The 14502-nt window shown below is 54.6% G+C and overlaps 1 protein-coding gene across 1 annotated transcript in view; it reads right to left on the bottom strand.

Annotated features, from left to right (window-relative positions):
- Nucleotides 1-14502, bottom strand: part of Crocc2 (ciliary rootlet coiled-coil, rootletin family member 2) — a 64449-nt gene that overhangs the window by 3177 nt on the left and 46770 nt on the right. The window contains exons 25-31 of the mRNA XM_028890668.2: nucleotides 13330-13687; nucleotides 12930-13108; nucleotides 11844-11964; nucleotides 11049-11182; nucleotides 4056-4151; nucleotides 3509-3655; nucleotides 676-807 (exon numbers count right to left, since the gene is read on the bottom strand). Of these exons, the coding sequence (XP_028746501.1) occupies nucleotides 676-807; nucleotides 3509-3655; nucleotides 4056-4151; nucleotides 11049-11182; nucleotides 11844-11964; nucleotides 12930-13108; nucleotides 13330-13687 (1167 nt within the window). The remainder of the gene's footprint in view (nucleotides 1-675; nucleotides 808-3508; nucleotides 3656-4055; nucleotides 4152-11048; nucleotides 11183-11843; nucleotides 11965-12929; nucleotides 13109-13329; nucleotides 13688-14502) is intronic.

Raw genomic sequence — 14502 nt, 5'->3', positions numbered from 1 at the left:
CTTTCGGCTGGGGTGCTGGCCCTGGCCCAGGACCAGCAACAGACTGGAGCTGGCATACATATTCAGCCCACAGGTTTTGAGTCCAGGCCACCTGCTAAGGGTTTTTGCTGGGCTGGAGCCCAAGCCACAGGCCCCAGGAGTGGGCCTTAAATTTGTGTGAACAGCATCCCAGGTTCCCTTGGAGGTTACTGAATATTGATGATTGTCCATCCTCCCTAAAGGTAGTCAGCTGGAACGGGGCGGGGGGTGTCCATGGCAGAAGGGGAGACTGAACCCTCAAAGGAGTACAGGCTGGTATCAAGCCCTGGGCCTAGGAGTTATGTATGGTGCCATCATGGTGGAGTAGGCCTGCCTGATCCTCCTGTTTCTTGGGCCATTTTGCAGAGCCTGGCTCACCAGCCTCCCCCCCCCCCCCCTTCCACAGTCCTAAAAGACTGCTCTCAGTCCTGACTCCACTTCTGTCTGGAACTCTGAGGGGATCTCTGGTGGACTCACTGTTGTCTCGGTCTCGGCTTGGCACTCGTCACATGTGGCATTCACATGCACATGGGCCCACCACTTGGGGACCGCACCACCACTTGGGGCCCACCACTTGGGGACCGCACCATTCGAATCTGCCCCAGGTTTATCCCCAAGCGCACACAGCGCAGGACTCCGCCCACCGGCTCAGCTCACCTGCAGCTGCTGACTCTGCCGAAGGGCCCCGTCTACTTCCTGGTGTAGACTGCTCAGAGACTGCAGCAGCAGCTTCTTCTTGGCCCCCAGCATCGCTGTGTCCTCCTCCTTCTTCAGGGTCTCCCGCTCCGCCTGCAGGGAGACGGGGAAGCAGAACTGTGGTGGGAATCTTTTTAGGGTCTTTCTGGAAGAGGTGCAGTGTCAGGGCGGACTGCCCTCCGGAGAGTAAAGGGTGCTTCTGGGACGGACTCCAAATCTCCTGGTGGAGTTGGCAAGATTACTGCCCCTGCCCAGGTCTATTGGCATCTGCAGCCATAGTAGGAGATAAGAAGAAGGGGCCAGGTGTCTGCCCTGTTTTGGACCAGCAGAAGTTCCTGTAGTGATCCTTGGTAAGGGAGGTGGCATTTGAAGATCCGTGCAAGTCTACCTCCTGCAAGACGTCCTCGGGCCTCTTGAGCCCTACATGCCCCTATGGTCTTTTGCAAAGCACAGGACTCTGCACACCCAAAGCCACAGAACTGACTGTCGTCACTGTCACAGTGCCAACAAGCGTGTGTCAAAGTGGCATAGCTGTCTTTGCCGTCCTGGGACAGAGGCCTCCTCGTCACCCACTCCCACCAGGATGGGTACAGAATAGGAGTAGCCTGTAGGCCAGATATGAGACACAGTCATTTTCCGTGTGGAGGTCAGGGATCCTTTTATCTTGCAGATGGAACCTCTGGAAGACACAACTATGAGGAGTCCTCTCCCTTGAGAACAGCAGAAGCCTGCCTACCCACCCAGGGAGCCTAGAGTATCTGCATGGTGCTCTCGGAAACGTAGGGGATCTCGGCTTCATAGTCTCACCAGGCTGGCCATCAGCAAGGCAGGACTAGAGGCAGGCCTTGTTCTTAAGCCGGACTGCCTCTTTGCTCAAATGCTGGGCTTGCTTGCTGCTGGTCTGCTGGGGTCATGTCCAAGTGCCAGGCAGCTCCCTTTTCAGTGCTCGGCAGGTCTACTTGTGCCAGCTGGGGCCTGGAGCCCAAGCGAAACTCTCGGGACCTTGGGATATAGTGAGTTGTTTGCATGGAAAAAGTTATAGGGTCAGGATCTGAGCCTTAAAAAAAAAAAAAATAAAAATAGAAACTTTCTTCTTTAGCATTGAGAAAAACAGAGTCCTCTCCACTGGAAAGGGAACCCTGTTTCTTTAAAAAAAAAAAAAAATCTAGTTACACTGCTAGAAATGCGTATTATAAAGAGAAGAGAAAAGTGAAATCCAAAATAAATAAATGTCCACATCCGGGTTTCCCCTCCTGAGACACCAATAAAGGGTTTATGGGTTTGCGGGGCCCCTCACAGCTGACCTCCTGGAACTAATTAGCTGTTCCTGCCCTCCCCCTCTTGGGCCCCAAGGGCCCGGCGCTGGCATCGTGCCCACAGCTAGCTCTGCTGCCCCTGGGCAGTGCCACCTCCAGGAAGGCACAGATGCTGCTCCCCAGGCCTGCTCAGCTCGGACTAGCACATCTTTCCCTCCAGCGACTACAGCAAGACCCTGGTGACCCCTTCCGCTGACACCACCTTCCCTCTGTGGGAAGGCAGGTAGCCTTGTACGGACAAGCCGCTTGGTGGCTTTTGTCACCACCCTGGCCCGCTGGCTCCTGTGCCCTGGGCAGGCTGGGGTGTAAGGGTGAGTAAAGAGGCCTCGAGAGGGGCAGCCTGCCTCGGAGCCCAGGCCTGAGGTCCTCGACATCTCAACACAAATGTTCCTGCTTCTCTGCTTTGCAAACGCAGACACAAAGCCCCAAGCAATCAGGTTGCTGACGCCACTTGGCCAGCCTAGCAGATTCTATCCTCCCCTTCTCCCTTCCACACTCCATCCTCCATCTCCCTCCTGACTCTTTCTCTGGGGTCAGTCCTCTGGGCCTTCTCTACCTTGGAGAGGGCAGTGAGGGTATCAGAGTACAGCCTAGCCCTGTACTCTGCAAAGCCAGCTTAAATGGGCCGTGTCCTGCTCCTCACTGCTTCTTCTAGTGGATACCAGGCTGCACACATTCTGTCTTGTACCCTGACCTGTGCTGAGCAATGACCATCCATAGCCCTACGCAGCATCAAGACCACTGGGTCTCGCCGGGCGGTGGTGGTGCACACCTTTAATCCCAGCACTCAGGAGGCAGAGCCAGGCGGATCTCTGTGAGTGAGTTCAAGGCCAGCCTGGGCTACCAAGTGAGTTCCAGGAAAGGCGCAAAGCTACGCAGAGAAACCCTGTCTGGAAAAACCAAAAAAAAAAAAAAAAAAAAAAAAAAAAAAAAAAAGACCACTGGGTCTCATTGTATGGCCTGCCTGTCTGCTCTGCTCTACATGTGCTGGGGGGGGGGGGCGGGGAGGGCTCTCAATGAGAAATATGAGAAGGGGACAGGCAATGGACATTGAGAGAGGCTTGCAGAACACTGTATCTGCCGCCTCACCTGCTGCCCCAGACACAGCCCATGACAGCCTTCAAAGTTGGGTGCTAGTTCCACTGTGAACAGGACCCAGGAGCCCAGGAGGTAGTTTGGGCAGAGCTGGCCACAAAGTCAGGGGTGGTGCTACTAATCCCTGGTACTTCATCTTCCTCAAAGATAGTCAAGCCAAGATAGGGTGCCTTGTCACCCCCAGAGGTCTCTACAAGGTGCTTGGAAGCTCTGGGGCTGCCTCTGAACTTGGCACCATTGCCAGGTCAAATGTAGACACTGAAGCCTGCTGGACCAACCTTTCTTTTCCCAGCACCGGCTCTCGGGCCAGCCGTGGACCCTCCCCACTTCTTGCGGCTCTCCCCTGTATCTCTAGGAAGCTCCCCTGCCTCAAGAACAAATACCTGTATGAGGCGCGTGCGCAGCGCCGCGAGCTCCCCCTGCAGGCGGGCCCGCTCGGTGCGCAGTGAAGTTGTTTGCTCCCGCAGGGTTCGCCTCTCGGCCCGCTGGGTCGCCGCCGCTCCCTGCTCCCTGTGACTCCGCAGAAGCACCTGGGTGGGAAGAGGCTGCATGGGCACGGGCCAGGAATGGGAGATCCTTGGCCTCTCGGAGCCAGGCATTCTGTCTGAGGACGGTCTTGGGCTCAGCTTACCCCCCCCCCCCCCCAAACTATGCATCTGCTAATAATCCCTCCTTCTGGAGGTGCCTACTGTGGAGCAAGAAAGTCAGCCCTCGGACTCACTGTGGTGTCCCTCCAACCTCAGTTTTCCTGACTGTCTGTCATCTGGGAATCGGATGCGCAGTCGACTCCACACCTGCCTCTGGCATCTGCCTAGGGCCTTCTTTTATGCGGAAGAACTTTTTAGGTATTCGGATGCAGCGCCTCGCCATGGTGAGCAGGTTCACTGCCTCCCGGCGACAGGTATACCCTGTCCTCTTGGGGTCCCTCACCTGCTGCAGTGGTCCCAGCTGCCTCCCCTTCTCTGTAAGGCTCTGGCTGTGCCTGCTGCTCTCTTCCAGGGCCTGGCGCAGGGTGTCCACTTGCTCCTAGGAAGGGAGAGACAGGGGTGGGGTGGTGGGGGGTGGTGGTGGGGAGCATGAGAGTCATGGCCTCTGCCCGAGAGCCTGAGGGTGTGTGGATGTGATAGACAGGAACATGGTGGAGGATAAAGTGCTGTGTGCCGGTTAGTGCAACAGCAGATGGGTGGAAGGCTCTTTCAGTGTCCTCTGGCTTCATTAAGAAGGACAGAACAGGGGCTGGAGAGAGATGGCCCAGGGCTTAAGAGCACTGGATGCTCTTCCAGAGGTCCTGAGTTCGGTTCCCAGCAACCACAGAGTGGCTTACAACCACCTAGAATGAGATATGGTGCCCTCTTCTGGTGTGCAAGCATACATGCAGGAAGAACATTGTATACACAATAAATAAACATCTTAAAAAAAAAAAAAAAAAGGCTGGAACAGGCTACCAAACACCCTAAACCTGTCCCTTGGGCCCAAACCGACTTTGGGTCATTGAGGGGGTGTGTGTATGTGTTCATATGGGCTTGTGCACATGTGTGTACAGGTACATATGCTTGTGCATGTAAAAACTAGAGGATGCTGTATATCATCCATGATCATTCTCCACCTTAGAGTTTTAAAAAATTTATTTTTATTTTATGTGTAAGAGTGTTTGCTTGCATGCATATGAGTGTACCACATGCATGCCTGGTGCCTGCAAAGGCCAGAAAAGAGCTTTGATTGGATCCCCTAGAACTGGAGTTACGGAATGCTGTGGACCACTCAATGGGTACTGTGAATCGTACATTCCTGGGTTCTCTGCAAAAGAAGCAAGTGCTTTTAGCTCCTGAGCCATTTTCTCAGCTCCTCCACATTTTTTTTTTTTTTTTGAGACAGGGCATCTTATTGAACCTAGAGCTCATTTATTCGACTAAGCTGGTCCATCAGTGAGCTCCAGGGATCCACTTGCCCTTCTTCGAGGCTGAGGTTACAGGCACACTGCTGTCTACGTTATGCTGGTTCTCCTATCTGATCATGCTGGCCACCACGGTTTTAATATTCTCCTTCAAAATTTTGCTAGCATATCTCAACTGTTATCTACCCTGTAAATAGACAAAACCAAACCCAAAGCGCCCAGCCAACATACAACCATTAAGCCCACACAGAAATAAAGACCCACACGAAACTGATCTAAGCAAGCCATCCTCTGTGCCAGAGCCCAAGCCCTCTAGGGAGCATGTGTGCAAGGAACGCACAGCAACAAGAAGTGACCAAAGAAGCCAGGGACACCGGGAGAAAGGGTGAGAATTTATACTCCAAACTTCAGGAAGACTGGGATGTAGCTCATGGGTAGAGTATGTGCCTAGCATACATGACGTCCTGTGTCTGATCCCATAGCACCACATAAACCGGGCATGATGGTGTCTGCCTGCAAACGAATTGCTTGGGAGGTGGCGGCAGGAAAATTAGAAGTTCAACGTCATCCTTAGTTACGTACTGAGTTCAAGGCTAGCCTGGGCTACACGACTCTGAGAAAACCAACCCAAACAAACAAACAAATGAAAACTACTACAAGGACACACACCAAATCACAGCTAGGGAAAAGGGAAGAAAGCTCAAACACCAACAGATCACGTTAAAGAAGTAGGCAACTGCAGCAAAAACAGTAAGATAGAGTATTAACGATAAGAGCTGGAATGAGTAGTTGAGATGGAAACGGGAGAAGAGATAAAAGTTGATTATTTGAAAAGACAGACTTTGGGTAAGGCAAATTAGGAATAACAAACAGAGTAGCAATAGCAGCAAACCCTGCAATGGTCAGGGACAGTGGGGTAGACGATTCCAGACACACCTCCACCCGGTAAACCATTGTGCACATACATTCATGTACCACATTTGCATACGTGTGTAAGTCAACTGAGGCCCAGGTTGATGTACATACAGGTTCTTGGCATGCCTAACTCCCAAATGACACACCGATCCAAGAAGTGGTAGAGACAGAGACTGGCCAGGACTGGAGGGGATAGCGTGCATGACAGGAGCTGTAGGGTGGAATAGTTAACCTTTCTTGAAAAGCTAATTCCCATGCAGTTTCTATCACGCCAGTGATAGACAAGGATAGGAAGCCCAACAATTCTTTTTATAGCAGGACATATTCTTAGCACAGATAAATCCAAACACATGTGACACCACTGAGGAATTACAGCTGCAAACAGTGACAGCAGCTGGGCCCGCATGCCCGCGATGTGAGCCTCAGCAAACGTGTGCCCCCAAGGCAGGCCAGGTGCGCCCAGACTTGGAACCCAGAGCTTGGTCCTAAGGCTTCTTTATGCCAGCAGGAGAGAGCAAGCGAGCGAGCGAACGAGCAGTGGGCTATGTAAAGCCAGTGGAGATGTTCAGGGTGTGCTTGCCACAGGGGAGGCCTGGGCAGGAGTCCAAGGCCTCTTCAGGCGCCGCTAGGACTCTGGGGCTGTGCCCTGGTGCCAGTCCCACGGAGAATGTTAGTGGCCTCTCCACTGGGGCATGGGGAGTGTGTGCACAGGGGCAGTTCTTGGTTCCTCTGCTTGAAAGCCCATCCAGATGCATGTGCCCTGCTGATGGTGGGTGTATGTCCTCATGCTGCGGACATGCTGTACATACCGCTGGGTCCCCGGGGTAGTCCTGTGTCCTGTCATTCTGCTGGGTCCCTAGGACAGTCCTCTGTGTCTATCATTCTGCTGGGCTCCCTGAATAACCTTTGTGTCCCATTTTTCCGTTGGGTCCCAGGATAGCCATGTGTGTCTTGTTGTTCTTCTAGGTTCTCAGGGCAGCCCTGTGTGCCCTGTTGTTCTGCTGGGCCCTGGAGTAGCCCTGGCAACAGGAAGGAGTTGCTCTCAAACAAGACTTGTACTGTTTGCATAGCACAGCCTACCATTTAATTAGAAAAATATGTTTTTAATTAACTTTTTCTTGACAAACACATTGGCTTATGTGAACAGGGGTGGGTGGGGGGGGGAGAGGAATCAGTCCATGAAAGTGAAAGAAGTTGTGTAAAATGCAGGGCTTGCTTTGGAATATGCCCTAGGTTTGGCAGAACCGGGAGGGCACTAGGCCAGCCTTGTGGGGGCTGGCAACAACCCAGGTGTGGCAAGGGGGCACTGGGAAGCCATCAGAGTAGCCATGTCCCCAGGCCTCCAGCTGGCCAAGAACAAAAGGCACTTTTGCAGGATTGTGAGAAAAAGATGGCATAATGTTGATAGGTTTTAGGAGACTTCTATAAAAAAAAAAAAAAAAAGTGAATCTTCACTGAACTGAGAAGTGGCTATGGACAGAGGAGAGCAGAGAGACAAGGGGGGAATTCCAAATCCCAGGGAAAATGACCTGGATGGATGAGGTGGCCCCCCCATGTCCCTCAGGACCCCACACTGGCAAGCTTGGAGCAGAGGGCACCTCAACAGCAGTGTCACTAGGAAGACAAGTCTTTGTCTCTTTGTTCCCAGGCAGAGGGTCTTCGGAAGGGGGAGACACTGCTCTGACGCAGGCCGACGTGGTTCCCCACACCAGGGGGACACTGGAACCTCTTTCTGCCTTTCCCCTCAGCCTAAGATGTCAGGATAGAGTCTCCAAGTTCCCGCTGACTCTTCTCTCACTCTGACTTCCAACAATAGCAGAGTTCCCCTCTTTTCAAAGATAGGCAAAGTAAAAAAAGTCATGGAAGAGTGCCACTCAGAGGGGTTAGGTTTGAGGCCTGCTCACCAAACTGAGCATTGTTTTTAAGGTGAGATAGGGCAGGGGCCAGAGTTCCAATCATCAGAAAAATGACAGTCACAGCCCACGATGCAGGAATGACTGATGAGCCAACTTCTGGATTTGGGGGAACAGTGACAGGAAGGAGAAGTGGGAGGCAGGGACCAGGAGTTCAGTTTAGGGCCCAGTATCCAGAGACTTGAGTTAGGGCAACATGCTAAGAAGAGGCCGGTGAAAAAAGGGGGTTGTTTGTTTATTGTTTGTTCTATTTTAGCACTGGAGATTGGGCCTAGGGCCTTCCTTGCCTATGCTAGGCGAGAGCTCTACTCCTGAGTCATATCTTCAGCCATTTTCCTATTTTGTTTCTTTTGAGTCGGGGTTTCACGGCTGCCCAGGCTGGCCTTGAATGCCATCACTGTGTTAGGTAGCCCTTGAACTTCCTCAGTCCGCATCTGGAGTGGCTGAGGTTACAGTCCTGGCTGAGATGTTTCTGAAGTGGCAAGGACCGAGAGCAGAAGGCAGGTGACGGGACCCTGCTGGTGCAGAAGGCTCACAGCAGACAGGAAAAGGTGATAAGAGGGACCGTGGCAAGCCAACATTTTGGTAATTCACATGGCCCTGGCTAACTTGGAGCTCTCTTGTTATACAAAGCAGGCTGCCTTGGAACTTGTGGCAATCCTCCTGCTGCTGTCTCTTGAGTGCTAGACTCACCATCACACCCAGACTTGGCAACATTTTTTTGAATTTTAAAGACAAGAAAGCCTTCTGGCTTCCACCTTAGAGAGAGCTCTAAGAAAAATCCGCAGAACTGTCGCATCTTGGTAACGCATCTGAGACGGTGCTCAGAGGGCAACAAAGAACCTGAAGTCTGAGAGAAATCAGGTCCCTCCCAGGGGAGCAGGGCCACACAGAGCTTCCTCACCAGGGCTATGATGTCATCTGGAATGCCCTGTACAGTCGAAACCATACCAGTCAGGCTCTGAGGGACCCTTGCATCTCCCTGCTGGGCTAAGATCATGTGAGGTCACAGAGCAAGGCACGATGTAGGGGGTATGAAGGCTACGACTCTGTTGATGGTTTAGCCACAGAGGAGGCCTGCTGCTCAGCTCCATCTAGTCGCACAAGAGCTTTGAGCTGGGATCAGAAGAGGAGCAGGAACTGTCTTGAGTTGTCTAGCTCACATTGTCCTTCTGTGAGTCAACCCAAGAGGGCCCATGGTTGGGAGCCTGAGTCCTAGAAGCTAAGTGGTACTTGGCCCAGGCCCAGGCCTCAGCCTTAGAATGGCAAAAAGCTGGACTTGCCCTAGCAAGCCTGGGGCGGGGGCTTCTACGAGGCCTTTGGTGTGGATTCTGCCAGCTCTCCCCAGGAGCGGCCCTCTGTGCCAGGGCTGTCTCTGAGAACGGGCTTCCTGCATGAGGGAATTTAGATCATCGGCTCATGGTCGGTCACAAGCTGCAAAGTCACGGGGATCTTTTGGCCAAGTGTGGGCTGTAGTGGGTAGAGAGCCCAGGTCTGTGGCAGAAAAGGACATGGAAGCTCAGGGCGCAAGTGTGGGATGTGGTGGTAGGCAGCCTCCCCGAGGTCCATCTAGAGGAGATTCAGGAACAGACAGATCCTCAGCACCAAGACACAGGCGGAAGCAGCAGGGAAGAGAGACAAAGACCCCCGGCCCGGACATGGAAAGTGGACTTAGCCCAGCGGTGGGAGGACCCCTGAGCACAGCCAGCAGTGACCGCCTTTGAGATGACCCCAGAGGAAGACCTGAGAACTGAGGCTGGAGGAAGACGGGAAAACAAAGAGTGAACTTTCTGTTCATGGAAGAGAAAACTCAAGCCTAAGAAAGCTCAGAGAAGCAAGCGTGGACGCAATCCGTGGAGAAACCGTTTCTTATCATGAGGCCCTTGTCAGTGGGGTAAACGCCTGCAAAGGCAAAGGTGGACAGAAACAGCTGTGAATGAACAAAAAGGGCAAATGAATGCAATGGGGGCCACTGTCAGCCTTGGGTCAGGTAGGATTCAGAACAAAGCACTCAACTGGACCCAAGGCCATTCTCCCCTGTACACCGGGGTGGGAACACTCCATTGGGAAGAGCACATTACACACACACACACACACACACACACACACACACACACACACACACACACACACCACACACACACACACCACAGCATCTGTGCTTAGAGGGGTCTTCCTGAAACCTCCTGGGCAGACGAGGAAGCTGTTCCTGGAGGCAGGACAGCCTTTGTCTTGTGCCTTTTATCTCTCTGCAGGAGGCTCCTGCCCACCCGACTGCTCTGCACAGAAGGCCTCTGAGGGTGGCTAGACTCTCCCCATGGTCCCTGCATGGAGAGAGGGAGTGTAGGCCTGGGTGAGGCTGGTGACCAGTGTGGCCTAGTATTTGCTTCTTCAGCTGACGCTTAGATAGAAGCCCACGGAACCCATGACGTCTAAAAGCTGGCATTCACCTGCAGCTCCCTCCACGGAGCGGTACTTGGGGACAAGTGACCTGAAGTTTTTACCCCATTCCTGTCCATGGTTGCCAACTTTATCTCCCTGGCAATAGACCTGGGGATCCTGTTTCCCTGATATTTCGGGGAGACCTTATAGCTGGGCATGCTCTTCCCTACACATCTGGGTCTGCCCAGAACATTTGGGAAGGCCTCAGCTGTTCTCTGGAGTCCTGCCCCTGGGCAGGGGAGGCTTAGCACTTTCTACATTACTCCAATTGTGGTCCAGTGTAGAGCCCCTTACTGAGAGGGCAGAGTGAGGCCAGAGCTAGGTCCTGACCTACGTCCTGGCTGCTCCCTCTCTAGGGTTTCTAGGCCCCACTGCAACTCCAGCAGCTACCCACGGCACAGCACCCGACATGGGAACACATGCTTGAGTCCCTCGCAAACCCTTTTGTGATGGAGGGACGCAGAATGAAGGGCAGGCCAGGGGCAACAGCAAAGAGACCTGTGAGGACCTCAGAGCTAAGCAGGACCCCCCTGTGCCTGCCCATGGGACCTCAGATAAAGGGGTGGACATGGAAGGCAGGAATCCATCCCTAGTTCTGCCCCTTGCCAGCTCTGCCCTTACCAGAAGATCTGTGTCATGGATTTGTAAAATAAGGTCGCGGACCACTTCCAAGATAACTGCGCTGGGGAATGGGCCCCCAAGACCCACGTTCTGATGGCCGTCTCTGATTTGTCTGTAGCCACCTCCCAGGAGTCCTACCTGCATCCTCCGCCTCTCCTGGCTCGCAGCTCGAGTGCTTGCCAGGTGCTCCGCTTCCAGCCTCTGGAGTGCCTCCTTCTGCAGGGCCTGAGCTGCCTGGGCACTGTGCAGGGCACCCTCTGCCCTGCGCTGGCCTGGGGGGGGAGGGGAAGCAGTGTGTGTGGCTTGAGGCTCCCACGCTTGGCAGATCCATGGGGTAACTGCCGCTTGGCTCTGCCCCTCCCCAGTTCACAGGCTGCAAGTAGACTGGGCAAACTGAGGCAAGTGTCACCTGGGTGCAGGGCTGGGAGAGGCTCCCCATCTCAGGTGGGGTGCGGGGAGCGGTCCTGGGGCTGACCTTCTGAACTTGGGTCACGACTCCCTGTATCTGCCCTGCTTTCTCTACCCTTAATCCTTCTCTTCTTCTTTCCTGGGCTTTGGGCCATGCCTCCCACTGCCTTTTTAATGGGGGGCAGTAAGTTTAAAACAGTGGGGTGGGGGTGGGGAGAATTAGCAAAGGGCCTCTCTGAGGAGGTGACAAGCAGAGTCATGTGGATTTCTGGAAGGGAGGGTGCCAAGTAGAGGGCACAGCTGCAGCTGGCCCGAGGTAGAACTGCAGGAGGCGAGGGCATGGCCAAATTCAGCAGGTCTCAGAGGTCTCTGGAGTCCACCCCTCAGTGAGGACGGTGGCACAGAGCCATCCTGGGCATTGGGCACAGTCCCAGGCCTACCCCAGAGCCCTCCTGAGGCCATACACTAAAAGTGGGCAAGGAAGGGACACGGAAGCCCCCCCCCCCATAGGAAGGAGAGGTTCACCTTCCTCTGCATCGGCTAGGTCCCTCTGTAGCTGCTCTACGCGGCTCTGTAGGTGATTGCGCTCACTCTCTGCCTCGCTCAACCGGCTGCTCAAACTGGCCACCTGGATGCTAGAGTTGTCCTAGGCAGGAAGAAAGAACTCAGCAGGGTGGTCTGGCAGGCAAGAGGGAGGGGGCAAGATATTCACTAGTGAGCTGGGAGGCCAGGCAGGCAGCTTCTGGTCTAGCCCATAACATATGGGGCAGGGTAGTGGGGTGAGGTAGTGGGACCCTACACTGTAGGGAAGGCCAGCTATAGTGGATGGCTGAGCTTACAGACTAGCCAGGGAGGGCATAGAGGCTGGAGGGAGGGCAGCGCCTGAAGAAGCTAGATTTGGAGCATGGACATAGAGTTGGGGAGCTTCCAGGGGTGGCCATAGGAGGCTGGAGCAATAGGCTAAGGATTAAAGCTGAGAAACCTGCCCCCCCCAGGTCTAGTACTGTGGGAAGGGGGAGCCCAAAGAGAAGATACAACACCCGTGGTCTCTGTGATTATCTGTTTGTCCCAGGGAAATAATAAGGGGACAGCCATTGTGTCCCTGGTGGAGTCCTGGGACCAGAGACAAGCCCTGTGGTCTCTGTGATTATCTGTTCGTCCCAGGGAAATCATAAGGGGACAGCCATTGTGTCCCTGGTGGAGTCCTGGGACCAGAGGCATCAGTGAGTAGGAGGGGAGGGTGTCCCCCTGTGAGAGGCTGTGGGGATCACTCAGGTGACCTGGCCAGGTGTATAATGCAGTGTCCTCAGATGCTGGAATGGCCCAGCAGGGCGAGCTCCAGGGCATTTGCTGCTGCCTACTCTGAAGGATAGAGTAGTCCTGGGCCATGTGAGGCAGTTGGATTTGAGAGGTGGCGGCGTTTCTGCTGTTTATCAGCACAGGGCAGTCTAAAAACCAACCACAGAGTACTTCCCAGGGTCTTAGCAGGCCCAGGAATGGACAGACAGATGGACAGCAGTCTTGAGTGAGTGAGTGAGTTCCTCCCTGCCTCCCCAGAGTCTCTGGGGGCATATGCCCATGTGGGTGTAGAAGATCTGAATCCCTCTTTACCCGCTCCTGCTGGGTTTCCTGAAGCTTTTGCACCAAGTCCCTCAGGGCATCCCTGACAGAGGCCACATCTATGATCTGTGAGTCAGGGTCTCCAGGTACAGGTGAGGGCCATCGGGATGGAGAGTAGGATCGGGTAGTGGGGCTGGCCCTTTGCCGTCCAGGGCGAGTCTGGGAGCTGCCTGCAGGAGGTGAAAGCCGAGGGAATGTGGGTAGGGACAGACACATGGATGTCCTGTGCTCTTCTCTCTGCAGCTCCTGCCCTGTAGGAGCGGGCACTACAGTAAACACAGATTCCTGAAGTTGTTGACACTGGTCCGGTCTCGTTATTACGTGTGTTGTGAGGCCTCAGGAGAGGATGGGGAACTCAGGTTGGGGACAGAATAGAGTGGAAATCACTGACCTGTTGTGGGAGAACGGGACCTCTCTGGAGAGGCCAAGTGGCTCTGACTCCGGAGCCCTAGGCCACTGCGGAGTGTGGAGCAGAGCCGAGCCAGCTGGGCCTCCGCCTTGCGCCTGGCACCCTCAGCCTGGGCCAGCTCCTGCTCCAGGATGCGCTCTCGGCTACGGGCATGGTCCAGGCTGGCCTGCAGGCTGTCGGCCTGGCTGCTGGCCTGCTGTAGCTTCCTGGTGAGCCTGCGCACCTCGGCCCGCAGGGTCTGCTCGGCCCTCTGGCTCTCACAGAGCTGCCCCTCCAGCTGCTTTGCCTGGGCCTCCCTGGCTGCCTCGACTCCAGCCAACCTCTGCTGTAACCCTAGAACCTGTAGGAAGGACGCTGGGACTCAGGTGTAGGGATTCTGACACCTAGACTGGCTGGACCAATGGTTCCGCCAGGCCAGTGGGAAACCCTGTTCTGCATACCCTTTGAAGATGCACTCAGCATCATCCCAAGACAGGCTATCGCTGGCAGGTACCCTAGCTCAGTCTCCTAGTGTATTTGGCAGGTGGCCTATACCTAAGTCAGGTGAGATCTGCCCCTCAGCATCGTGGCATATCTTTCAGCAGCAGAGAGCTCTGCTGGCAGCTGTCTGCAAAATCTCAGCTAGCTAGGGCCACAGAGCGGCTGTCCTCTCCTGCTAGGGACCCGTCTCAGGCACTCCTCTTCATCTGCCGCTCCAGAGCCTGGTCGTGACCAAAGTGTGCTTTGTTACGCTTCTCACCATGGGACAATAGCTGTACCCTAGATACGCGTGCATGCACGATCAGGGGATGTACAGGCTGTGGGGAAGAGGGAAAGGCAGCCCGCCCCCTTCCTCTGAGCCAGAGCAGGGGGGCCTGGCCCCTTATCCCTTTCTGGGTGGCTGCAGCGTAACAATGGCCTTATTCACGGAATGAGGTGTGGGGCTGAGGTCATTCTGGGTCACATGAGCTTGGGAGCTAAGCCCCCACATTCTAGGCATGACTGGTGTTCAAGATGGCCAGGCATGCCATTCGGGTCTGAAAGCTGGGGACTGCTGGGCTCAGAGAGGCCGCTCTGTCCCTGGAGGCATGCAGTACCGCGTTAGCACACTGAGCTACAATCTCGGCTGTGGCTAAACAGTGTCTTGGGAGCAGGCGTAGGGGCTATGTGAGTCTG

This window comes from Peromyscus leucopus, chromosome 13 (assembly GCF_004664715.2).
Source record: "Peromyscus leucopus breed LL Stock chromosome 13, UCI_PerLeu_2.1, whole genome shotgun sequence".
Lineage (NCBI taxonomy): Eukaryota > Metazoa > Chordata > Mammalia > Rodentia > Cricetidae > Peromyscus > Peromyscus leucopus.
The sequence above is the reverse complement of the archived record's forward strand: the minus strand, read 5'-3'. Positions and strand labels throughout refer to the sequence as shown.